We start from the raw sequence: 26964 nt of genomic DNA, 5'->3' as shown, positions 1-26964 counted from the left end.
GATATATAATTCAATTGCAAAGAAAAAAGGAATTAGAATTACATACAGAAGAAACCCTTCCATATATAATTTATTAAGGAACGGAAAAGACGCCCATAACCCGAACAGACTACCGGGAATATACACCATTCCCTTAATAGACGACAGATGGCAGAGGCAACTAATTTACATAGGATCTACTAAACGTCCGTTAGCCACTAGAATAAAGGAACATAAAGCAGATATCACCCACAACAAATATACAACAGCATTGTCTACATATGCAACAAACCCGGACATAATCCCGATTTTTAATGAGGCACGAATCATTCACACCACTCGTCATCAGGAACATCTAAGAACCTTGGAAGCGATGGAAATATACAGAGCAGATCGCAAATTAACCTGCATCAATCTTAAAGAAGAAATGAATCTTTCAACAGCGTGGCAGTATCTATTGGATGATGAATCGTAATTTATTATACGATACACGTGATTATTAGGGGATACGCACATCGTATCGCTACTAGTAAAATTATTTTTAGAAACGGCACGTGATTAGTTAAAATCGTATCGCCAACAGTTAAAATTATTTTTAGAAACGGCACGTGATTATAAGATACACAAGATTATTATGGGATGCGCACAACATATCTCCACGAATATAATTTATAATAAAAAAAATTATAATTTGGAAAGGCACGTGATTACCTTCCTTATTCAAACTTCTAGTAACTGAGCACGTTCTTATTTAAAAACATTCGAATTAAAAATCCAGTGCAGTAAATTTGGCCTGAAGAAGAGCCCAGGAGGGGCATCGAAAGCGTTTGCCAATCTTTGTTTGGAGTTTTCACGCCGGATATTGGTTAAGAAGTAAGCATATTTGTTTTAATAGGTTATCATCATTAAAAATATAATTACAGATTTCCAAACCAAAACTGAACTCATAACTAATCTTTCTTCATTATAATAACAAAACATTAAATCAATTTTCTGTAGGAATCTTTGATATTGTAGAAAAATATTGAAAAAAATATTGAGTTTGAATAAACTGTTTTTAAATTTTATAATGGCTTAGTAAGGACTTACAATTATACATTTAGTGAATAAAAAAATAATTTTAATTAAAATATTGAAAATTATAATTATATATAATTAGAGAATTTAAGAAAAAAGTTGAAATGTTTTTTAATCTGTATGTCAGTTGAAATAATAATTAAAGCTGATAGTATTTTTAAATGTAAATGAATATTTTATTTTATATCTATTTAAAAAAAGAAAGCTTTATTTAATAATAACTTTAAAAATTTAGGTGACTTCAGCAGAAATTGAACATAAAAGAATTGTAGACGATTTAAGTTCACAATTAGAAGAAATCAGGGCAGAAAGATTAAAAGAAACAAGAGAGTTAAATGAAACTATTGCTAAATATAAAACAAAAATTGATAGATTGACCAAAGAAAGAGCAAAATTAGAGGTAAATAGCTAATATTAATCATATTATAAATAAGAAATTTTTATTAAATAATTTTTATTTTATTAGGTAGAATTAAAGAATTATGAAAAAGAAGTTAAAGAAATTAGAATACAGGAAGAAACATGGTATATGAAATGATCTTTCAGTACATTAATATTTTTCTAATGTTTAACTAATTAAAAATTTTTTGAAGTCAAGAAGATCTTAAAATTGTGGAGACTGATTTACGAAAGAAAAAGGAAAGTGCTGAACAAATTATAAAACAAAAATTACCATTTATTGATACAAGTAAGTAATATTTACAAGTAAAATTTGTATTGAGTAATATAAATATATTTGGTGTCAATGTTGTTATTAGAGAGGTTGCAGCCAAAGTTTTCATCTCTAAAACGTGAACATCGCCATCTTGTAAGCCTAGAAGTTTGTCAATTGCATTTGGAATGTCAAGCATGGCAAGTAGAAGTATGGCTTAAACATCTGCATTTTTCTGTGTTTTGGGTTAAAATTATGACTTATTTTATTAAAATAATGATTTTAAATGTAAGCGTTTATGAATAACATTGTAAAGAAACAGACAATTTTAATCCAGAAATTATTTAATTATTCAATTTTTTGCAAGTGATGTGAAGTGCCTATAGCATTTTTATATATTTGTGTTCATAATAACTTACCATAACACTGTAGAAGTAGGTTTGTTCTTTCATGGCATCTTCTACCATCAACAGCATAATTCATTTGTAAATTTCTAGAAATAGTTTAATTTGTTTATTTATCTTCACTGGTAACTTTTGTTGCTCTTGAATGTCTCTATTTTTCAACAATATCCTATGAATCAGTGTGTGATGTGACCATGTGACGCAATATGTTTTTCTTGAAGTTCAAATGTCAAATGTGTACTTCTCTTGCTGTACAAGTTTGAACTTCGGCTGCAACCTCTCTATTAATTTAAAATATTTATTATATTATTAAAATATAAATTTTATTAAATATTTTAACTGAAATTAAATATCTGTTGAAATATAAAAACTGTTATGAATATTTTAGTTATATTATGTGATTCATATTATTTAAGGTCCAGGTGATATGACATATCCCAAAGCCACTTACTATTTCTTATTGTACTATTTAAGCATTTTACTGTTTGTTTTTTGTTCATAAATTATCTTAACCAGTTAGTTTTTTTTTTGGCATATTTTTATTTACAATTTCTTTTATAATATAGTAAAATTTATTAATTGTTAATTCAGTTTCTCAGAAAATAAATCTCCAAGATGAATACTTACTTAAATAAGGAGTTTGTAATAACAGTTCTAATAAAATATCTAGCATCCTAAAGATTACAGTAAGAAATTGAATGGCTGGCATTATTTGGTGAAATCAGTGGCCATTGATTCAAAGAGTTAGAATATCTATTTGCTCATAATTGTTTTGATTAGAAAACCTATTATGTGATATACATTATACACTTCAGCATTACTTTGTATTTCTATTAATTGTTTAAAATTATTTCAGAGATGAATGCTACTTTATATGATGTCAGTGTTAGATAATTTAAATTTGCATGATTTGTGGCATATTTATTGGGCAGACCTATAAATTCCCATTGACATCAATTTGTCCTTTGTTAATCTCAAGAATGGAATAATAAATAAAAATTGAACTAGGTATGGAAAGCTTAGGGACCAGAGGTCTCAATTAATTATATATATGAACATCCAGTCTGGACCAGAAGTAATATGATTTCAATTCAAAATTTTTACCTTATTATATAGAACAATAAATTTCATATAGAATTGATCTTTGCAATAAGTTAAATTAAAATATGATTAAAAATTGCAGCCTGGATTATGACAATGTTACAATAAGTAATTCTTGGGAAAAAGACAACTCCATTAACTGAAAGAATTATTTGTTTTCTGAAGTTAAACTAGTATATTTAAAATAAAATTTTAACACTATGTGCAATCACTTTCAACAAGAAACAGTTCTGTCTTCTTCAAGTATCTATGCCTGAAGGCAATAGAACTGTTTCTTGTCCAGAGTGCTTGCATTTTTGTATACTCCTCTCCAGGGTTTAAGCTGGGGAAAAATTTTTCGTAGCATTTTATCTAATTTTACTAAAAAAAAGTTGTAGCAAAATTTTAGAAACTGTAGCTAACATTTCTCATCCATGAGGCTGCCCAGAACAATACACAATACAATATTGTTTAAATATTTGTTTATTCTTATAAATACTGTACATTATTACAGTGTACTACATTACCAATATAACCATAAATCTATTGTTATAAACCACAAGTGTCATACATTATTGAACAATCCTTTGTTTTGACACACACCAGGAAACAAATGCTGAATGGAAATCAAATTACCATCTTGGGGCCATTTATGGAGATGTTTTAACAAGTTGCTGACATTTTTTACATCAAGACAGTTTTCAATTGAAGTTTTTGTTAATGTCATCTCACCAAAACCTTTCACACTAAACAGTGTGCACTGGGTGTGAAAGAACAAATTCAATAACTGTTGACATGAGGGTAATCTGAGAGAAGGTCATATACAACTATCATTTTATAAACTTTAGCTGTTGACATATCCTTACATTTGATAGCAACAAATTCCAGTCTATCAGAAATTGTTTTTTTAAAATTACAATATTAACAATTAAGTATTTGTTTATTGGAAACCATTATGTTTACAAAGCACAGAATACATGACACCCCATACACAAGATGATGTTTGTCAAGTTGAACTTTTCTTTTTCATAGTTGGAGTGATGAGAGATTGTGCTTGGTTGGTACTAACTGTCCCATTTTAGGAAAGATAGGGTGGCATTAGGGTTGCCACCCAGCCAGTATTTGGTTAAAAAAATATTAGACAAAATTATTTTTAATATTTAGTATGTTTGTTTATTTATAATGATAAAATGCTTGAACAACACCTTAAATACTTTTTTGCCAATACTTTAATTTGTTTAAACATGTTTTTGATTCTTTTCACAGGTCTGCATTAAGTTTAACAAGAAGATTTACACTGTTTAAGAAGACAATTCAAATCTTTTTGTTAAACCTGACACAGACCTGTAAAAAGGGATCAAAAATGTTCTTTTATAAAAATTGAAGTGTTGCTGAGAGAAGTATTTAAGGTGTTGTGCAAGATAAATTAGTTTCAGCCTATACAGAAGTGTTTTTTAATGATAAGACTTTCCCATTATAACTAATTATTAAAGTTTTTGTTATGATTCACAAATGATGCTGTAATACATTAAATTTTTGAATTCATTTTGTGCAATTCTAACTAAAAATAATTGTTTGTGCTAAATTTACTACAGTGCTAAAAAGTTTACTGCTGTTTTGAGTTTTAAAAATTGATTTTTTAAGATGAATCAATCTAGGCATTCATTTGATTCTTCTTCTTTTCTTTGAATAAGTACACGCAATTGTACATTTAGGAAAACCTAGCTCGAGTGAACAAATTCAAAAGTTGGTTAACTCATGATGATGAAATTTGTTCGGCACATTGCATGCAAATTGTGAGAAACATTAAAAAATATGTGCATCTTCTCATTACCTTCCCCCTCCCCCAGTCATTGCATCAGCCAATAAAACAGTTCGGCTGACCTTGATGACACAGATGGCGACCTTGGATGACACAATGGGATAGTTTTTTTTTCGTTTCCATTTTAGTAAAAGGGAATTAGCTGTAATTTGTTTGGGGGTAGTGTTTCAATATTAATAAATGGAGAATATTCAAGTTTCTTTTGAAAGATCAATTCTGGATTTCCCAATCGCTTTCCATTCTCAAGCTTGATGTTTATTGATTAATGGCTGTATCATGCTCGTAATGTAAATCGTTAATTTTTCTAAACTAAAATAAACTTTAGAAAATATTGAAAAGAATCTGGATTTTTTAGCAGAATCGGAATTTGGAGAAATTTTGGTACTGTCCCATCACTAGTTAAAACATCATAAAAACTTTGAAAGCATTAGTTTTTTAGCAAAATGTGCCAAGAAAGTTGTTGCTAAATCTAAATTCTTGTAGCATTTTAGCAAAAAAACTACAGCTTTTTTAGCAAAAACTACAGCAAAAAAAAAGCAACAGCTTAAACTCTGCTCCTCTCCAAAAATAAGCATAACATGCAAATTCTCAGATAAAGAGCAAATGTGTGCATTGTATTGAATGGAATTTGATGTATACTTCAAATATGATATGCAAATATTGAATCATGAGTAAAATACACATTGGCTATGTTCGTAATACACAAATCAGTCTATTGGTGAAAATAGTTGTTCCATTCTTTGCTTTGATACTTTAACTGTGGACATGATGTTGAAATTCCAAAATAGCCAATTTGTGCACTATGGCACAAGGAAGACATTTAGGTGATGGTCAAAGATAATGAGCTCTGGGTACATTAGAATCCAGTCAATCTATTGGAAAAGTTAGTCAATTCTTCAGAGTCCATCATTCTGTGATTTCATATCTATGGACTCAATTCCAAATCACTAAGACAGTAAGCAGAAGACCAGGCTTGAGTTACTCTCAAGTTACAATATTTTCTGATGACTGCTCCTTAGCATTATTGGTCAGATGCAATAGGCAGGCAACAGCACCTGCTTTACATTCAAGCCTGTTGCAGCTATAGGGTGGCCTGAATCTGTAACTACTTTAAAAAGGAGATTGCGCGCACACAGCTTTTGTGTGTGAAGGTTAAAAAATTTGTGTTCGAATGTGTGCCATGCCCATTTAAAATGGTGTCAGGATCATGTCACTTGGACTATAGATGTCCTGTTCATCAATGAGTCATGATTTGCTTTGTAGTCAGAGTATCAATGGATTTTTATGTGGACAGTGACTGGTACACAGTATCAACCAATTAACATTGCTCAGTGGCATTCTTGGACAATTTTAGAATATTTTGAATTCTTCCACAGATATTTTATTGGTATTTTCCACAGATATTTTTACAAATTTAAAAAATGCATATTTCCTTTGACAATATTATGTTATTAATTTATACTTAATTAAAATATTGTTATGATTATTTGATATTAAACATGTAATCTTAAATATTTCAGAAATTACTACTGTTAATAGCACAAATATACCAATTGTTTCACAGAAACAATGTTGCAAGCTATCTAAAGTTCTAAAAGAAATGTCCTTTCTTGTAACTGATGCAATTCGCTTCCTATGTGAACTTCATAAAAATATAGAAGGAAGAATAAAATTAGTTGATCGTGATTTATTGAACAATGGATTATTAAATAAGGTATTTTCCAAACATTAACTTTTTATGTAATAAGAAGAAAAAAATTTTTAAATGTGAATACAATTATCTATATTAATAATGGATTTTTCAGTTTGAAAATCATTTAAAGGAAGGTTCAATACATTTACAAAATATAGATAAAGAATACCAAAAATTTACAAAAACAATATTAGATGAACAACTGTTTCTGGTAAATTGTTTATTTTTTAAATTTTCTATTTGTAAAATTTAATGTTTATAAGTGATAACAAAGTTTTATTAATATTATTATTTTTAGATCAAAGGAACAAGTTTATCTGATGTTTCACTATCATTTTCAGTTTATGTAAGTTATTTAGAAAAATTATTGCCATATTTTCTACTTAGGTAAGACTCTTTCAATAATTTTCTTGTACTACTTAATAAGAAATTCTGATATATTTTTAAAATTCAGTTTAAATAGTGAAAGCAAAACTAAAGGGAGCATACTAAAATTGGAAGAAATACATGAAAAACTGTATGATTTAACTATGAAATTAATATCATGTTTTAATAGCTTAAAAAATTCTCTTCAGCTTTTTGTTGAAATGGGTAAGTTGTTATCAGTTTTATTTTATTATTTCTATTTATTAAATGCTTTGTTTTCAGTTTAGTTTTATCTTTTATGAAGTTTTGAAACTCAAATTTATATTAAAACACTGGGTTAATATGCAGCAAAGATGTCAATGTTACAAAATACAAAATGTAAATTTCTGGTATTTGTTTTTTTGATGTATCTAGGGAAATAATTTTTCATTGAATGAAACTTTATATCAGTGCATTTAAAAAGCAAGTACCATTAGACTATTAAAATAATGATAATTTGTTGTCAAAAATCATATTTTTATCAAATTCATCTTACTTTAAACTACATTTCTACATAGTTTTCACCATTATTGAGGCATTTATTATAATGGGGCATCAGTTTTCTTATAAAAAAGGATGGCTAACAAGGAACTTCTTCAGATGCATGAACAAATGAAAATCACTTGGTGTTAAGTCTAGGCTGTAGAGAGAGAGTTCCGCTTGTTTCCAAATGATGTGATGAGGGGTTTGAGTTTGAGCAGCAGTGTGTGGCAAGCATTGTTGGACCTATTTCCTTATCATTCCATCACTCTTGACATTTTGACTGTAGGTCTGTAGGTCTCACATTTCTTGCATTTAAAAATGGATAACTGACTATATTTCAAAGTTAGTGACCTGCTCGATTGTCTTGAACATGTTAAATGCACAGAAAAATACAAAAACACCATCTAATGTTTTTATAATGGTATCTATGGCTTGCCAATAAATGATAGAAGGTAGTGTTCATGCAGAAAACCACACTGCAGTGCTGTAGTGAAAATATTTGCAAATAATATTTACTTTTCAAATGCACTAATACATTTTTATTACAGCCAGACAATCTGCCAAATTATTTGGTTATGATTAGACTAAGTTAATAATTAGATATGAAATAATTTTTAAATCTGTGAGTGACCTGTATTGCATATATCTAAATTAATAGTTCTGGAAGTGAAGATCAGATGGAAGTCTGGCATAACTAGCAACACATCTGCATGGTAAATGGAAGTTGTGGACTTGAGTCCCACTCTGGGCAAATTCTTTTTTCCAGAAATTCTAAATTAAATTATTACAGTAGAACCTCGAAAACTCGTCCCTCGATAACTTAGCACTCCGGATAACTGGTCCACACCTTGGCAGGGCGAAAAAATCCTTAGTTAATTAATTTTCATTATAGACAGCTTTATAAAAGTATAAAAGCTCTCATAAAGTATTTTTCTGAGGTCTGTCTTATCAGGTAAATTACTGTACACAGTGTATTCATTAATTTTCATTTTCATGTAGTGGCTCTATGCCTTCATAAAGGACGTACTTTTCCTTTGTTTAAGGGTATTTGGGCAGTTTATTCTCTGTTATATTCTGTACAAGTAAATACTGTACAAGTACAGTACAGTATTTTCTGAGGAAATACTCGTACTTATTTTTTTTAACCCCATTCCCGATAACTCGGCATTTTCACAAACTCGGCCACCCTTCGGTCCACATTAGGTCGAGTTTTCGAGGTTCTACTGTATAATTATTAAAATTATCATGAGATAGCAGCTTAACCACCTATTTATAGTTAAATTACACACAAAAATCCATTGTCATGTACTTTTCCTTACTTTGGAATGCCTCTGCCTCCCTTCACCATTGGTACAAACCATTTAAATTATGTTAACTCTATAAATGACCTAGGTATAATTTTTGATAATAAGCTGTTTTCAGTACACATTACCAAAATAGTAAAACCTCTTGCCATATACCATGAAATTCTCTGGAGGTTTTGCGGGTCCATTTGTTTGAAACAGGTATTACATTCTATTTTTTTTTTTTTTTTAAATTTCAATCTCTTGCCAATTATGGTTTACCAATCTAAGCAATGGCAACCTCTCCCCTTTTAGAAAAATTTTCAGAAGAACTCAATAAAATTTATCTGATTTGAAACTCTTGAAATAAACTCTGTCATTCACCTGTTACTTATTACCCAGACATTGCCAGGTCCAAACTAGGGCTCTCTTCTTTCACAGAATGTATTAAATATTTTAATGGTTACATAATAATGACTCTGCCTAAAAACACCACAGTAGAACCTGCATAACCCTTCACATATTTTTTACACTTTTTTAGATTGTCCATTTCTCAAAGATCATTTCTTTATCCTATCTCACAAAATACGGTTGACCTTGAATATATACTTTATGAAAATTTTACTTGTTTTAAAATACTTGTAAACATATTCTGTATAACTTTTAAATTATTTACAGTAGAATCTTGTTTTTAACAGATCATGAAACAACAGATTTCTCAGAATTTTTTTCGGATCTCACCAAATCAATGTAATTTTACCTCCTTTTAGCAGATCCATTACTTGGAATAAGATTTTTTTTTACCCCCATCTATTGTAAACTTTGCATTTTTCAATGTTTAGTTAATATTTCAGTGTTTCTGGAAATTTGTAGAGTTTGATGAGGTACTTGTACTGTACATTTGGAGTATGAATAATTGAAAAATTGTATGAAGAGAGTCAATACAATTGAGGTGGTGCCACCTAGTGAACATTCTGGTGCCAGTCAAAGTGTAATGCTGAAATTTAGCAAGGTCATAGAGTATTTCCAAGACTTGAAGATCTTCCTGTTTAGTTTCAGCATAAATGAACAAGCTGTAGTGTACAGTACATGACATTGCTATTATCAAGCCATTGTTGTATTCAATAGGCAGAAAAGCAGCATCGAAACAAACCGAGATGGATGAGTTTTTTTAACAAATCATGAAGTCAAGCAAAGTGCTAATGAGCATATGTAATTTGCATCTTTTTGTGCATACAGTATATATGCTTTCCATCATCTTTATTGTACACATGTATGGTATAATGTATGATTATATACAGCAGGTTTAATATACATGTATGTTACAAACATATGTGTTTCTATAGGATAAAGAATCGAGATCTCAAGAGACTGAATAATTTCAAATACTGGTATTTCTTATATATAGGAATTAAAAAAAATGGAAATTTTTTGAATAGTGGGTATTTTCCCGGGTGTGCAGGAAATCCATTATTCATGATATAGTGGATCCTCAGAAAAATGGATTATTTTTGGTAGCCCGAGCAATCTGTTAAAACAAGATTTGTCTGTATTTTCATTTTTGCGATTGTTTTAATGTACTATAATGTTCTTTTCCATTCTACCTTTTTAGCTCATTTATTTATCTGTTTATTTTTAATGTTACTTGAGGTGTGGAAATCTTTCATCTCAATCAGACTTCTTAACATAATTAAAATAAATAAATTAATTAATTACAGCCTGATAATTTGGCAGATCATCTAATTTTAATCAAAATTCAGGTTCGTTGAGTTGTTGCTTATATACTATATATTTTTATTACATCTATGAACATGATATTTTTTTCCACATACTTGGAAACTAAAAAATTTTATGTTCAGTTGTCAATAAAGAAAATTCATTTTAATTCCTGTTTTGATTAAAACTACTGAAAATACTTAAACTAATAAATGTGTGTGGTTAAAATACAATTTTAACCACACATTTAACAAAAAACATTTAATATATTCTACATTTGATAAAACGTTTTTGCCAGGACAATAAGTATAAATTTAAATTTTTGTAAATTTTCTAAGTTTATTTAATAAATTCTTTGACCATTTATAAATTGAAAGAAACAGTTTATTTCAAGTACAATATATATATACAAATCTTAACATAAAGATTAGCTAAGTCAAATTATCTGCATGTGAATAATGTAATTGTCTTACTGTCAAGAATTTGCTAAAATATAAACAAGATAATGATATGTGTGTGTGTGTGTTTTGGATTTTATGCTTTGGTCCTTACATAACATTAATTGCTGTATTTGAAGTACAGTACATATAAGAATTACCATATGTAGAAATCTGTAATTCATTTTATAAATAAAATGTGCCATAATTTACATTAGACATATAATGTGTTTTAGTCATAAATGCATTCATCATATACTATAATTATATTGGTATTAACAATGATGAACTACTATATAAAACTAATTATGAGAATTTTGCATTATTTAAGTTTTTTATTAATACTTATTATATTATTATCTTCATATAATCAATGTATCAGGGCAAGAAAAATTAAGAAATCAAACAGTTATGTTTAAATTATTTGATTTTTATAAATTTTTTATAGAAACTTTATTCTTTATATATTATATATGTATGCATGTATATAGATAAATTTTCCATTATTTTTAATAGAGAGTACAGAACATTATTGCAATTCTCCTTATCTTATTAGGAGAATATTCAACATTTTGTGCAATCTACAATCACTTTTTGAAGGTATGTAAAGTATATTTGAATAGCATGAAGCTATAACAATACATAACAAACAAAATTTTCTAAATATATAGAAATGAAAAAAATATTTAGTGCAAAAATAATGACAGAACAACACTTACCAATTGTGACATCAGAAATCAAAGCATCGGATTCTTTAGTATTAACATCTATGATATCTGTAATCAATGCCCTTAAAAAGGTATGATTTTATTTTCTTGTTGCTTTTATTCCATGATAAGATGATATTAAATTTTTAAATTTTATGAAAGATTACTCAAAAGACAACTGAAAATATGGAAATTCTTTCTAATGGAATTCCATGTAAGGCAAGAGGCTATTTAGATACCATAAATAGTAATAGTGGTAAAATGCAGTACAAGCCAGTTGTATTAGACTTGCGGCAGCGTGGAGTAAAGTTTATGGAAATCTTGCAAGAGGTGAGTAATCGATGCTTATAGAAAATTTTATTTTATTTAATTTAATAATTAAAAATTTAAAAAAAAATTACAGGATGAGAAAAGCACAATACCATATGAAACAGCACTTAAGAATAGAGATATATTAACAACATATGCTGATAATAAAGACGAGCTAATGAAAAAAGTAAGTTTATTATGATGCTTGTAATATATGCACTGCCATAATGTAAGAACTTTTATAAAGTAATTGTTTAATTTCTTCTCCTTTAAAGCTTTCTACAACAAATGAGAAACTGAAAAAGACAGAACAAGTAAGAAATGTTTTTAAAATATTAAAATATTTTGAATTACAGCATTTTGAAATAAAACTTTTTTAAGGAAAAAGAACATTGGATGCTAGAATATCAACTGTTGCAAATGAAGCAAGGAAAAATGGTATTGTTTTTGCTTTTTATTTTAGAAATTATTATAGAAAATTTGTTTCTAAAATATATTTATTATGTGTAGTACTTGTAAATTTGTAGTACTCAACAAATTCATCTTTTAATTTTTTAATAAAATAAAATTGCCCAAAAAAAATTGTTTTTCAGCTCATGCTACAATAAAGTATTTTTTCCTGACCATTCAGTTTTATCCTTTTGTCATAAGGTAAAGTTAGGATCATACACAAACATCTAGTGTGTGTGTGTTGTTTGTGCACGACTTACTTAATGATGGACAAATGGAGATAACTGGTCATGTGAGAGAAAATTTGTCTTGCATTCTTGAGGAGGCAACATTTCCACTTCAAATTGACAAGGTTATTAATCTAAGTACAGTACCTAGTGTCAAGATCTAATCATTAATAGAAATCACTTTTTTGAAGAGAGGCATTATTATTTGTGCCCATTTCTTTTTACTATGAAGACATGAAATTTCTCTAGTGCAAAACTATAAAGAATAATATAATTTACAACATTCTCTTCTAATAATAGACAACTCACTACCACTAATACTTCATGGACATTACTTGTACTGAAACATTCAAACAATGCATTTTACTATATTTGAATATTTTCGTTTTTCTTTTGTTCCAAATTTTACTTGGATCTGCCATTGCAATGCAACCACACAGGGATATATCAATGTGATTCCATCCACTCTGCTCACCCACCCAAGTGTGTTCTTACCTTTATATGTGAAAGTAAAGTCTCATTAAAATTTTTCAGACAGAATATAAATTATTTATTCAAGTGTCATTGTAAAAATAATGATATCAGGTAGAATACAATTTGAACATCCTATTTTATTCTTTATTTAATTAATCAAAATGAAAGAGAGAACATGAGTCTATATTCTTATTTTTCATTACCTTTTTTGAAATAGTTATAAATGAAGGTGAATAAATTAAGATTAACAATGTTTCTTCAATTTATGAAAGTTTCAAATAACAAAAGTAAATTTGATTAATTTTTGATTTGATAAACAATCTAACTGAGCTTTTGTTTACACATAATAACAATAAAATTACCTTTTATTCAGTAGGTTTTCTGATACAGATGGTTGGCAGAACACGTCTTGTCTTTGTGAAACACTAGTTGAGAAATACTCATTTAGAAATAAATAAATAATTGCAAGTAAAACTGACAGTGACTGTTCATTATGTAATTTGTAGGGAAGAATCAGTAATTTAAAAAGAAAGAAATTTGATTATTTACATAATTGTCATTTGAATGCATTTAAGTCTTTATGGTGATTTTTCATTTACTTAATTTTTTAAGAACTATAAATATACACTTTTAAAACTTAAACATTCTAATTAATATAGACTGAAATGCATTGAGCTTTGAAGAAAATTAAGAATATTTGTTAGTTTTTAAAGATTATATAATCTGAGTGCATTTAACACTGGAAGAAGAAAAAATTAATGAAAGCACTTGACTTCAGATTTATAAAACTTAAGAAAATATTTTTTATTTATAAGTCTTTAGTAATAACTGATGATTGAGAAAAATGAAATAAAAATCATATTATTGTAAAACCCATGAAAACCAGCACTGTACAGTATTCTGTAAACTTCCTGGCTTTGACATGTTTTCTGTCTTGGGAAGACTGGAACAGGAAAATAGTCTGCTTCAAAGTGTGAATGTACTTTTTTTTTTCTTTTTAGAGTTTCAATTTAGACATTGTATTTGTTCTATTTATTAAAATAAACTCAAAATAAAGGGAAAAGGGGCAGAAAGTAAAATATATATTCATATAGACGCTCAATCAAAAAAGGAAGTGTTGTATCAAGCACATCTGTTCTAAATAAAACTTTTGTGTTTTCTGGAAATTTAGATTTATAGATGCCATTGTGAACTTGATACTCCCAAGCTATCTTAACTTAGTATTCAACATTTTTGATGGCATGTTCTTTTAAAACACATCAATATGTTGGGAAAGTGAACTTCCACTGTTTTAAAACTGAATGGATTCAGGTCAGGAACATGTGCGTGAAATACAGACAGAAACAAAAAATATGAAAATATTTTCTGAAGTTTCTGTTGAGATAAAATTAAGTAAAGTGAATTTCTTTTTTATGTTTTATCTGTTTAAAAAAAAGTGTGGCCAGCAGGGAAAAGTCTGCCACAAAGACAGACCTCAGGACTAGAGTGAGTGTCTCTATTTGGATAATAGCAGATGCTCTTTGCTGAATGTGAAGGAACCAAAAGATGTTTAAATATATATGAGTTAATGCATATATTTGAGATTAAAGTTTATTAGTTTTAAACATATTTCACTCTTTGATATTTAGCTCTTGTTAGACAAACTACAGTTAATGTGATTATCAGTGTTGCTAGATCTTAGTCTTGTATCTTTGAATTAATTTGTGAACTTATTAATATCAATTATGATATTATTTAACTAAATATTTCCTAAAATCCATCATTGTATAAACAAAAAAAAAAAATCAATAGTTTTAATTTTGTTCCTAATGTTTTGTGTCAGCCTTTTTACTTTTCCAGCTCTGTTTTATCTTATAATATAATCAAGATGGGTTATGATGATAATAATAATAAGCACAGAGCCCAAATGGTTAGTAGTTGAAATTTGATAAACAATTAGAGTATGTCATGAGAATGCACACTAAGAGAGAATTAAGGCTTACCATGAAGAACTTGGCTTCTACTGTACTATTTTAGATGCAGTTTTTTGCATTTATATGGGAAATCGAACATATTTTTAGACCCTTCTAAGAATTCTCAACGATATTTAGTGTTCCATCGTAAAGTTGACATGGGGAGCTGCATGCGCATAAGTTCACTTTATTTGAACTCTTTGTCTTAATGTTCGATGAATGATTCGGGAAGATCCAGCCTATTTTTCAAATTTAGTAAACCTGAAAAAGAACCCAGAAGGGGTTATGAAAACATTTGTTATTCATCACATAGTGGTACTACACATCAGTTAGTGATTGCTGTGAATCTTAATTATCGTGGTAAGCAGATATCTAAAAATTTTCTACTTAGTCTTGGAAGAGGGGGACCTAATTCTTGCACTCAGTGAAAACGGGTAAAATCAGCTATAATCTAATAATCTTAATCTTTGCTATTGTTACTTTTTGTCCAAGCAACACCGAGCTCATCTGCTAGTATATATATAGGCCAATATACCAGAGGAAAAGTATGGTGATTGGTCAAAAAATGACTCCCAAGAGTTTTACATTTTTTGACTCGGGACCTTGAAACATTGAGAAATACAGAAAAACCCCCCAAAATTTTTTCAATGTGTGTGGAGCACAATTTTGTTCATCATGTTTGAAACTTAATAACTCCTTTGCTTTTTGTAGAAAATTTCTAAACTTCTGCAGGAAGATTTGTGTATTAGGGGATTGTTGCTGTTAATTTTGATGGTTAAAGGTTGACTGGGTAGGAAGATAAAGGAGAGTTGAGTTGTATCTTGAGTAGGATCAGAGTAGGGGTTATGACAATTTTACTTGTTATTATATTTAGAATTTTTTTTTATAAAACCCATCCCTACCCTCAAAATTAAGCTTTTTGCTTTATAATAAGGGACTGTCCATAAATGATGTCCAAACTAGGGGGGTTGAGCTTCAGTGGACATCTGATTATTTCATTAAATTTTATGCATTTTATTATATTTTTCAAAAATTCTTGTAGAAATTTTACTTATGGTATCTATCTTTCATAAAGTGATAAAAGTTTTAAAAGGGGTCGAGTTTTGTTGGATGTCCAAAGAGGGGAAGGGATTATGGAAATTTGGACAAACTGTACAAGAGGAGGAGGAGGAGTAAAAATTTAAAGAAAAGTGCAGATATAATTTATGGACAGTCCCTAATTAAAAATATAAAAGGTTTTTTAATAAAATATAACAGATGGTGCCAAACAGTTTTAAATGTTGCTGAGAAAGATAAGCAAGTATTGAATCAAACATCCAGCAACGAGTTGCTTAAGTTTCCCTCTATGAATTAATAACAGAGATATAACATACATTACTTTTTGTTCATGTCTTTTAGGTTCCACTTTAGGATAGTTTGAGAAAAAATTTGACAGTAATGCTGAAATAACTAATGGTAAAACCTGCAATAACCGAAAAATATGTAACATTGCATCTTTCATTTTCAAACTTGCGGTTGCCTTTATAATGTGCTTTAATTGTATTATTCAGATAATTCTTTTTTTCTTTTTATTTAACACAATGTATGTCAAAGGTATTTCCATATAAAACTTTTTAGAACACACACATTTATATATGTAAGTCTTTACATTTTGCATTTATTTGTGAAGCTATTTTGTTTTTAAAACTGCAAGATTATATATATTAGAACTTAACAATTTTTTTGTATAATAAAATTTCTATATTTATTTTTATGAATTTGACAGAATATGTTACTAACATATCTATTCAAGCCATTTATTTATTATTACTATTCAATTCTGTTTTAAATGTTTATTTGAAATGATACAATATGATTAAGTTGCAATAATCATTGTCATATCTACAGAATAGCAATTGTACAAGTACATTACATATTTTCCCCCTGATGTAAGAATATTTTTGATGAATATTTCTAAATCAGATAATCCTAATGAGTAAGATGAAGTTGTAATTAATAAATATTACATACAAAATAGTTTGCATGATTTGTTTTCATTAAGCAAATTATAGATTAGATTTAAAATAACTTTATTGGATTATTTTCTTAAAATGTTGTTATTTTTCTATTAATTAGGTTGACGGGATTGATAACACAACGGACAACAAAGACATCCATCATTTGTTTAAGGCGAAGAAGGACCAACTGTTAGGCGAATTACAAATAGCTGATAGTAAAGCCGTTGCTTTTTATACGGAAGTAAGTTAGGATTGGTAGTGTTGGTTTCTTTTATTTGTTTGAACTGACTACAATAGAATCTTGATTTTTCAGAATATATTTCTAAATCAAAAACTCAATTTAGCTAAACAGTCTTATCAGAAACTGGAGAAAGATTATGCAGATTGTCAATATAATCTCTCTCAGTTACAGGTAATATTTATTTATTTATTTATAAAGATATTATTATTATTTTTTAAAAGAAATTACCATACATTAAGGACGAGTTAAAAACAAGAGTTACCATGTATGAAAATCAGTTGAGCACAATGAGTGACCACTTAGCAGAACTAAATGAAAAAATAACAGAACAGAGTGAAGAGCTTGAAATTATGAAATATACAGTGAGTAGTAGTTGAAAATTCCTGTCTGAAATATTTATATATTCAATTTGTTTTTTTCTCTTGCAGGGAGGAAAGAAAACAAAAAAATAAACATTCATAATATATTAAATTCATTGTTATATATTATGGGACCAAATTTGTACATTTTGAAGGTCAAGTTTGAGATACCAGTCTAGTCACAATAGTATTGTAATTCTACACAAACAGGGAGGCAAGCCTTGCATTTTAAAATTTGATCAATATAATTTTGTTATATTTTTGTTTAAATTATTAATCTGCAAGCATATTTGTTTTTATAATTACGTGGATTGACGGAAAGGACAGATGCCTCATCAAAATTTTATTTCTTGAAGATTCATAACAAATTGATGTACCACCAGAGTTTTGGAAGATTAAGAATTGTTACAATCTATTGTGTAATATTTATATATAAATAAAGATGAAATCTTTCCAGGTAATTATTTTTCTCATAAACATTTTTATTCTTAACTGTGTATACATATTTCTACTTTCATTTAACATTGAATTATACAGATAATCTTTTTTATAAATACTCTATAAATACATTTAAAACAACAACAACAACGATGATTTTAAAATAAGCTCATACCACATGAAAATACTGTTGCTTAACTGGCATTTCTAAAGCGCTGTCGGAGTTATTGTAGCGTTTAATTCTGCAATTAAAATTTGTTCTTGACGGTCTGGAAGACACAAATTGTTTGGCAATTCATAAATATGTGTGCGGGTTTTCTAGTCGTTTAAAAGAATTTCCTTAAAAGCATCTCCATGCAGCATTTAAAATGGAAGAAAAATGTTGCAGAATTGGCACAAAATAGAATCTCTCTTCGACACTTTGGTTAAAATAAACACATTTTAGTATGTATATACGTTTCTGTATCACATAGTCACAGACATAATGACTAGTCTAAAACAACGAACTGCTCTTCCAAATTATTTTGAAGGACATTCATAAGGAATAAAATTGAGTAGCTGCGGACGACTGGAGTTCAATCTGACCCATTTTGAATTGTAGTCTTTGCAGCCACTTCAATAATGTCATTGCCAGATCCTGACCCTGAACGGGAGGTTTCCAATTGAGACAATTGTGTAGTCGGACTTGTAAGTGACCGGGGAGCTAACAATGGAAAAGAAAAGCATTCAAGGTAATTTTCAGCAGCAGTAACAAAAATAGTTTATCAATTTATGTTAATCTTTTTCAATTTGCTCCCTACGATCAAAGATATCATCATCAGAATTTATAAAAGCATTTAATGCAAGATTTTAAAAACGTTTTTAAGGATTAAAAAAAATTTACAAGGATTGTTAAGGTTAAGAATTACCAAATAATCTGCCAGTTTTTATTGGGTTATATTAAGGCTCATTAATAATCAGCCTTAATATAAGCAATACACAACTGATGACAATTTTTTTTTATGTCATAATTCTTTTGCTTGTAAAATTCTATATAATGAATGTAGTTGTAATCTGTTTTGTTAACAACAAAAACATATCTTACTGTATAATTATCTATTAATACCTACAATTTGCAGATGAATTAGATATTTGAGAAAATTTTCTCAAATTTTATTTGTTGAAGTAAAACAAACTATTCATTACATTTGTGAAATATACTAACACTGGAAACTGTTTTAAAAGGTCATTTTTGGGATACAAAATGGCCTCTAAATAAAGGTGACCTTTGAATTATTACAGCAATTAATTATTTTTATTTTACTTCATTATTTATTTTATTAAAGTTTGAGTTTTTGTATACTTAAATAGATCTAATTGCTTAATTATGTTAGTGTTTGAAATAATAAATTTAATATCGTTCACCATTAAAAAGTTTTATTGTATTAATTTACACAATATGGCTTCCATAATTAATAAATTGTCAACATAAATGAAGAATAAGTATTTTCTGCATAGAAAATAATAATTAGAAACTTTTATTTTAACATTAAGGAAATTATAATGCACTTCCAAATAAGTGAAAGCCTTGTTTTTGCATTTTTGAAACACATCCCACTTACAAGAGCATGGTCTTATAAGTAAAAGCAAGCTGGCACACACAAGAACACTACAGTGCAGTATCAATGTAAATGCATAGCCAAAATAAAAAAATTCTTACAATAATATAAAAGTTGCTTTGAAAATACTGTGGTCAGGATTTTTTAGGTACATTGTGCAGCATGGTGCCAATTTTGCTCTGTTATATAGGTGGACACATTTCAGAATTGGTGAAAATGGGAGTATAAAACTGATTGAACTTCAGTTACCTTTTAAAATTTATTGATCTATAAATTGGTGCTATTATATTAGCATATTAATAAAATTGCTGTATTCCAAGACTGATTCTGCAAAATTGGGAACATTTAGTCACACTATGACTAAGAACATGCTCTTATGTGTGGAAATACAGTTTGTTGTTAATTATATGATATAATTATTGTTATCCCTAGTGAACAACAGTTCTGTATTAAACTTTAAAGTTTAATACAGAAAATTGAGGTTATGTTTTCACAGTACTTACAAATCTGAAACTAAAACAAAAAATATGCTGTAATAATTTTTACCAACTATTTTCATTGTGAATTACAATAATTGCTACATTGTATTAAAATAAATTTAATTACTTGAAATATTTATTTAATTATTTAATATACAGGTATTGGGTGAGGTGAAAGTTTCTGGAATTTTCTAGTTCTATGGCACAACATTTATTTGGAGAAAATAATTGCCATTACATTCAAGCACCTTCTTCCATCGATTGAGGATTCTTGCCAAATAAAGCTCATGCTGTTTTGACTCGAAGAACTCTGCAATTTTCATTGCCCTGTCATCAGCAAACTGCCTTCCATCCAAGAAGTGTTGCATGGAGCGGAAGAGATGATAGTTGGATGGTACAATATCTGGGAAATACAAGGGGTGAAGGAAAGTTTCCCAGCTGAGACTAAGTAGCTTCTGCTGGGTGAACCTTGATACTTTGTGGTCTTGTGTTGTCAGGAAGAAAGTGCACAATGTTAATTTATGAAAGTTGTGACCAATCCACTGTAGTTCAAAGTGCCTTGCTCATTTCTTGCATGTTTGGGCATTTACAAATCCCACAAAATGTGCTGCTCACAAAAATTAGGGGATATTTCAAAATGAATATGAAGCATTTGATTTTTATTTTATTAAACAAGAACATCAGAAAAGCAAACAAATCAAAGAAAGTTGTTCCATTATGCAAAGTCAATTATCATGATTGTGGAGTAAACAGAAACATATCAAACTGGACAAGAGTGCCACATGTTGACTGTTCAGTAAGGTGTATGGTCACCCAAGACTGCCAAAACACATTGGCAGCGATGGGGCATGGACAACATCAATTGTCCAACAGTCCTTGTGGGATCCCCTGCGACTCTTGCTCCAGGGCAATTTCTAGCTCAAGAAGTGTTGTGGGAGACATTGGATAGTTTGCCAGACATCTTCCTAGTGCATCCCAAGCATGTTCAATGGGATTCAGGTCCGGAGAACATGAAGGCCACTCCATGCATTCAATTCCTGCCTCCTGAAGCACATTATGCAAGACCCACTGTGCACATCTCATCAATCATTCATGAAAAGAAAGTTGTTTCCAACTGCTCCAGCATAGGGTACTACTATAGGGTGCAGGACCTCATTTCAATATCTGACAGCAGTCAGCAATCCTTTTCTGATGACATGGAGGTCAGTATGACCACCAATGCTGATGCCAACCCACACTATGATTCACCACCACCACAGAAGGAGTTCCTTTCCCGCATGAAACATGGATTCTCCCATGTTCCTCATTCACACCAGATCAAGACGTGATGATTGTCAGGCTGCAGACTGAAACATGACTCATTAGAGAAGACAGTTGACCACTCATCACAGGTCCAATGATGATACTCATCAGCCTACCTTTTGCGGGTTCTATGATGTTCAGCAGATAACAAAATGCATACCATTGGTCACCAGGCATGCAGTCCAACACAATGGAGCCATTTTTATACAGTCTGGGTGCTTATCCATCGTCTAGTAACAGCAAGAAACTGTCCCCACAGCTCTGTTGTATTGCTGTGCCTGTTCCTTCTTGCCAATAAGCTTAAATAGCAGTCATCTGTTGCTGTTGTGGCAGATGGGCAACCTTGCTTTCGTCTTCTTCATACTCTACCAGTCTCTTGAAAGCAATTCCATAGTCTGCTAATCATGCTTTGGGATGTTCCAAGTGCTGTTGCCACTGTCTTCTGTGTTTGACCAGCTTCAAGACATCTTATGGCTTTCCAGGCTTTGCATTTGGGCAAATTGTGTTGCAGGTGTTTTGCAGGATGTATACTTTCAAGATCAGAAACATGCAGATATACCAGTACTTTCAGCCTTTTATATAGTGCATTTTTACCAATGAAATAAAAGTTGGTTTTGCATCTCATTTGCATAATCGAACAACTTTCTTTGACTTGTCATTTGTTTTTCTGATATTCTTGTTTAATAGAATCATTTGATATCACTTCATATTCATTTTTAAATATCCCCTAATTTTTGTTAGCAGTGTACTTCTTGATACCATCTATCGGAGAACAATTTTGAATATTCTAGACAGGTCTAGAAAATTCCAGAAACTTTCGCATCAACCCAATAGTTCGAGGATTTTTCAAATTCATAAACAATGAAGAAATAAATTTCTGCAAATAGCATGTAGAAGAGATATGTGTCAATGAACCATATATGTTTATATAGACTACTTATTTACTTAGTAATCCCTCAAAGTGAATTTGCAATTTAAAAGTAAAAAATTTTTCAACTTTTTGATGTAATTATCATTTATTTCCATAAAGTGCGTTTTTGTTATCAGTAACCTCTTGTATAGATGTATATTAAAAAAAAACATTCTACCCCATTACTTAAGAGTAAAATGCTGTATTTGAGAATATGAATCAGATCCCTATTTTAAACAGCTTTCCATGGAGCCAATTACTCAAATAAATGGAGGGATTACTATATTTTATTTATTTACATTGATGATAAAAAAATAATTTAAAATTAAATAACTTGCTACCATAAATTAAAATTTAACAGTAAAATAAGTACAGGTAATCCCCGTATAACACGGTAGTTACGTTCCAAAAAATTGCCGTGTTATGCGAATCCGTGTTATACGAAACAAAGAACTAATACGAAAAGGAGGGTTAGGTTCCAAAAATTAAAAAACATGCTAGTATATTTTCATAATTAAGATAAATATCTTCATTAAAATTTTTTTAAGTGATACATATTAATATAAATTAAACAATGTTTTCTTCGTCATCACTAAAAACACTATTAATTAACCGAGAGCGTTTTCTTTTTGGCAAGTTATCCTTATCCTCTGAGCATTTTTCTGCATTATCTTCAGATCCATGCTTTACCTTTTGCAAAATGTATGTAATTTTAGATTGCTTGCTTCTAGTTAAAAGGTCTTTATAAATTTCCTTATATGGTGCTAAGCACTTATGAAGAATAAAGCAAGTATGGAATAAGGGAAAAACATTCGGCAACATCAGAAGCAGAAGCGTCGCGATCTGGCAACATTGAAACAAGTTTCGAGAAGGACCACGTGTATCGACAGAAGGCGAGAAGAGAAAATTTACATACTTAAGTACTAATAGTTCACGAAAATAATAATTTTCGTGAACTATTATTAGTTAAGTATGTAAAAATTTATTACATTTCCTGTTGTACGAGGGTTTTACCCAATTCTCGAACCGTGTCAGAGTGAATCCGTGCTATAAAAGTACCGTGTTATACGGGGGATGGTACCAATTCTCGAACCGTGTTAGAGCGAATCCGTGCTACAGAAGTGCCGTGCTATACGGGGGTTACCTGTACTTCCAATTGTAATTGTTGTTATTTCCAAAAATATGCTGATTATCTGCAATATTTCAATATTTTTAATTTTCTCTTTATATTAATTGATCATTAAATTATTGCATGACTTGAGAAATGTGCAGCAATCTGCTGCACATTTCTCAAGTTATTAACAATTAATTATTGTTATCAACTAATTAACAAGCATTTTTCAAGCTATACGAATGTGAGATCTGGAATTTTTGAGGATATTTTTTCCTAATTATTTCCCCTTCTTTTGTTTAAGGCAGTGATTCCCAACCTGGGGTGCGCGATAGGTTGTTTAGGGGTACAGAAAAAAGTTGTTATTTTTTCTGCCATAATAACTATATTATGTATCCCAAATTAATAGTATTAAACAATTATTAGGTAAAAAATGTTCCTTGCAACAATCACAAACTATTATACATTTCAAAATGCAAAAATAGAAATAAAAACTTATGCTGCTAATTGTACAATGCAACAGATCAATAAATGTTGCGGAGTCGGTCAATGGTAGTGGGGATACCATTATGTGTGATTAGTGATTATGCTACAGACTTTTGATGGTGGGGTTTGTTACCGTTATTATTATTATCTCTCAACAATATCCCCATGTGTTGTTTGAGAAAAGTATTTTTTATTGTTAGCAAGGAAAAGGACATAGCTAGTTTCTCCAGATTTTCTCTACAAGTGGTAATTTTTTTCATTATTTATTCAGTATTTTTATTAATTTTTTATTGACAAGACTATGTCTTGTTTATAAAATTGTACTGCCTGCTGTGTTACCATCTTAGAGGTATGAAGGTGTACATGCCAAAAGTTGCAATTTGGCAGAAAGTATTAGGTGCACATAAAAAAGCCAGACTTGTAGGTACTCAGGGGACCAAGAACCAAATCGAAATAAAATTCAAAATGGCGACACACTCTACAAGCAGGCAATGTGAGATTTGTGCATGCGTTGCTCGCTGGGAAGTTGGAAATGTCACGTGGGTATGCTAATGAAAAAAAGGTGGGAACCACTGGTCTAAGGAATGAGAAAAAACATTTCATTGGGAAAATAAACAACCCTCCTCCAAAAATGTCAACATTCTCTTCTCATAAACATCATAAAGCTAGTATTGCAAGATAAGTTTACAATTAAAGTCCGAATTCATTACTTTATTTTGATCCCGGTAACATCTTTAGCCTCCACTCCACACCAGCTCCAATAACCTTTTCCTTCCACAATAGGACATCACATGACATATTTTCCCACCATGAAGCTATAAAAACTGCTTCTTCCCCCTCAAGAGGGAGTCTCCCACCAACGGTGGATGAGTAGAAGCTGGACCCTACTGATGAGCTATTGTCAGAATTTTTACTAAGTGTGGGCTACGGCATTGAGTTGAGATTCTTGGAATTCTTGCCTCCAGGTGGGAATAATCAAGAGGTACGAGATTGAACATGTAAACTCTCTCTTGGCCCCTTTCTTGTATTCAGTTAGAAAATCTCGATAGCCAGTCGATGTAGATATTGTGAACGTGTGATTGTTATCCAATAAATTTTTTGTTTTTGATTGTTAATAGTGTTCTTTATTAGGATATCGCTGACGCCTTACCGACAACCCCTCTCTTCTCCTCCACTCGACCTGACAAAAAGAATCCTGACCCTTCGGGATAGTAAAAGTAAATAAGTCATCCACTGACAAGTGGGCAGTTTTCACCAAACTGTTGCCGAAAAAAAGAGATATGACCTCGTCATGCCTCCAGCGTCCCACACATGACTACATTCAAAGTATTTTAAATTTACAAAATAGCACTTTTAATATTAACACAAACAAACTGACTAATTCTCTTAACTGTCTTCATATTGATTATATGCCAAAATTATTGTGCAATAAAAACTGACAGATTTTATCTTTAATGAGGAAAGTATACTTCTATTTTGATGCTATTACAGATTTTTAACTGATCAATATAAAATTTATTTTATTATTTTCAATATAAGAATTGAAAGCATAAAATCAGATTAAATGTAAATATATTATTTATTTTTTGATTAAGAAATGACAATTAAAAGATGATTACTAGTAGAATTTAAAAAGAAAAAAAAAAGATAAATACCTGTCCTTGATAACTATATAAAACTGGAGTCCACATAGGTAGTAGCTGCAAATAAAATATTTTCTTATCCTTAGTATTCATTAAAAGTAACTATTTACAAGAATTATAGAAAATCATTAAACAAACCATTACATTTTTCATAATCTGAGTTTATGACATGTAACTGAATTTCCAAGTATATACAAGGTTTGTTCAAAAAAATACACTGATGTTTGAATTGCATGGCTCCAGTTGGTTCCAGGAAATCTGCTTGGTTTGTATAGATCATCTTGTGATAAAGCCATTTCCCGATTACAGATATCTTTATTTGTTGATTAGCTACGCAGTTTTTAGTGAAGTGCGATTTTTTTTGTTTGTTGGATTTCAGAATGAATGATCTGATGGAGCAGCGACTTGCTGTGAAATTTTGTGTTAAACTTGAAAAATCTGTGACTGAAACATTTGCTATGCTCAACATGGCTTATGGTGATATTGCTATGAAGCATACGGCATATTTTAAGTGGTCCCCCAAACCCAAAAAAGCTTGCCAAGTTCGATCTAATGTCAAGGTGATGCTAAGGGTGTTGTTCACCACAAGTACCTCCCCCAAGACTCCACAGTGAACCAGACATACTACATTGAAATTCTGAAATGTCTGAGGGACGCCATCCGTCGCAAAAGGCCAGAAATGTGGAGGAGTGGCGACTGGTTTCTCCATCATGACAATGCTCCAGCCCATTCAGCCCTCAGAACTCGTGAGTTTTTGGCCAAACATTCGATCACTGTTCTTCCCCACCCCCTATTCACTTGATCTTGCTCCTTGTGACTTTTTCTTGTTCCCCAAACTCAGAAGACACTTGAAAGGAAGAAGCTTTGAGACGATTCCCGAGATTAAGGCAAATGCGACGAAGGCGCTGAAAGGACATTACAAAAGAAGTGTACCAGGACTGTTTCAACAAGTGGAAACACTGTTGGGATAAGTGTGTGCGTTGGAAAGGAGAGTACTTTGAATGGGACCCAGACATGTAATTTCTACATAAAGTACATTTTGTTTTATGATGTCAGTCCCTGTATTTTTTGAACAGATGTTGTATGCTAACCACATAGGCAATTCTCATATAAGACACTAGTTAGATTGTTATAAAATCATGTTATGTAGTACTAAGAACCAATACAAAAAAGATTACATTTCAAAAGCTAACAAAAATACACCATTTTATTTTTATAACTATTGGAAACAATTTTTAATAAAAACTTCT

General features: G+C 30.1%; 2 protein-coding genes across 2 annotated transcripts in view; one reads left to right on the top strand and one right to left on the bottom strand.

Moving 5' to 3' along the window:
- The window catches only part of LOC111618811 (protein phosphatase 1 regulatory subunit 21-like), a 53194-nt gene extending 34986 nt beyond the window's left edge, over window positions 1–18208 (top strand). Inside the window, exons 6-22 of the mRNA XM_023360384.1 lie at window positions 1292–1456; window positions 1523–1581; window positions 1650–1744; window positions 6535–6728; window positions 6820–6918; window positions 7006–7094; window positions 7162–7298; window positions 11548–11631; window positions 11703–11830; window positions 11901–12068; window positions 12142–12234; window positions 12323–12361; window positions 12429–12485; window positions 17266–17388; window positions 17461–17559; window positions 17628–17750; window positions 17817–18208. Of these exons, the coding sequence (XP_023216152.1) occupies window positions 1292–1456; window positions 1523–1581; window positions 1650–1744; window positions 6535–6728; window positions 6820–6918; window positions 7006–7094; window positions 7162–7298; window positions 11548–11631; window positions 11703–11830; window positions 11901–12068; window positions 12142–12234; window positions 12323–12361; window positions 12429–12485; window positions 17266–17388; window positions 17461–17559; window positions 17628–17750; window positions 17817–17840 (1776 nt within the window). The 3' untranslated portion in view covers window positions 17841–18208. The remainder of the gene's footprint in view (window positions 1–1291; window positions 1457–1522; window positions 1582–1649; window positions 1745–6534; window positions 6729–6819; window positions 6919–7005; window positions 7095–7161; window positions 7299–11547; window positions 11632–11702; window positions 11831–11900; window positions 12069–12141; window positions 12235–12322; window positions 12362–12428; window positions 12486–17265; window positions 17389–17460; window positions 17560–17627; window positions 17751–17816) is intronic.
- A 126-nt stretch (window positions 18209–18334) lies between these two features.
- Window positions 18335–26964, bottom strand: part of LOC111618786 (protein unc-79 homolog) — a 125065-nt gene continuing 116435 nt past the window's right edge. Inside the window, exons 53-54 of the mRNA XM_023360355.1 lie at window positions 25727–25771; window positions 18335–18888 (exon numbers count right to left, since the gene is read on the bottom strand). Of these exons, the coding sequence (XP_023216123.1) occupies window positions 18721–18888; window positions 25727–25771 (213 nt within the window). The 3' untranslated portion in view covers window positions 18335–18720. The remainder of the gene's footprint in view (window positions 18889–25726; window positions 25772–26964) is intronic.

The sequence above is a fragment of the Centruroides sculpturatus genome, unplaced genomic scaffold, assembly GCF_000671375.1.
Source record: "Centruroides sculpturatus isolate CEXI.00-Female unplaced genomic scaffold, Cexi_2.0 scaffold13, whole genome shotgun sequence".
Taxonomy (NCBI): Eukaryota; Metazoa; Arthropoda; class Arachnida; order Scorpiones; family Buthidae; genus Centruroides; species Centruroides sculpturatus.
This window is presented reverse-complemented; position numbering and strand designations above follow the sequence as displayed.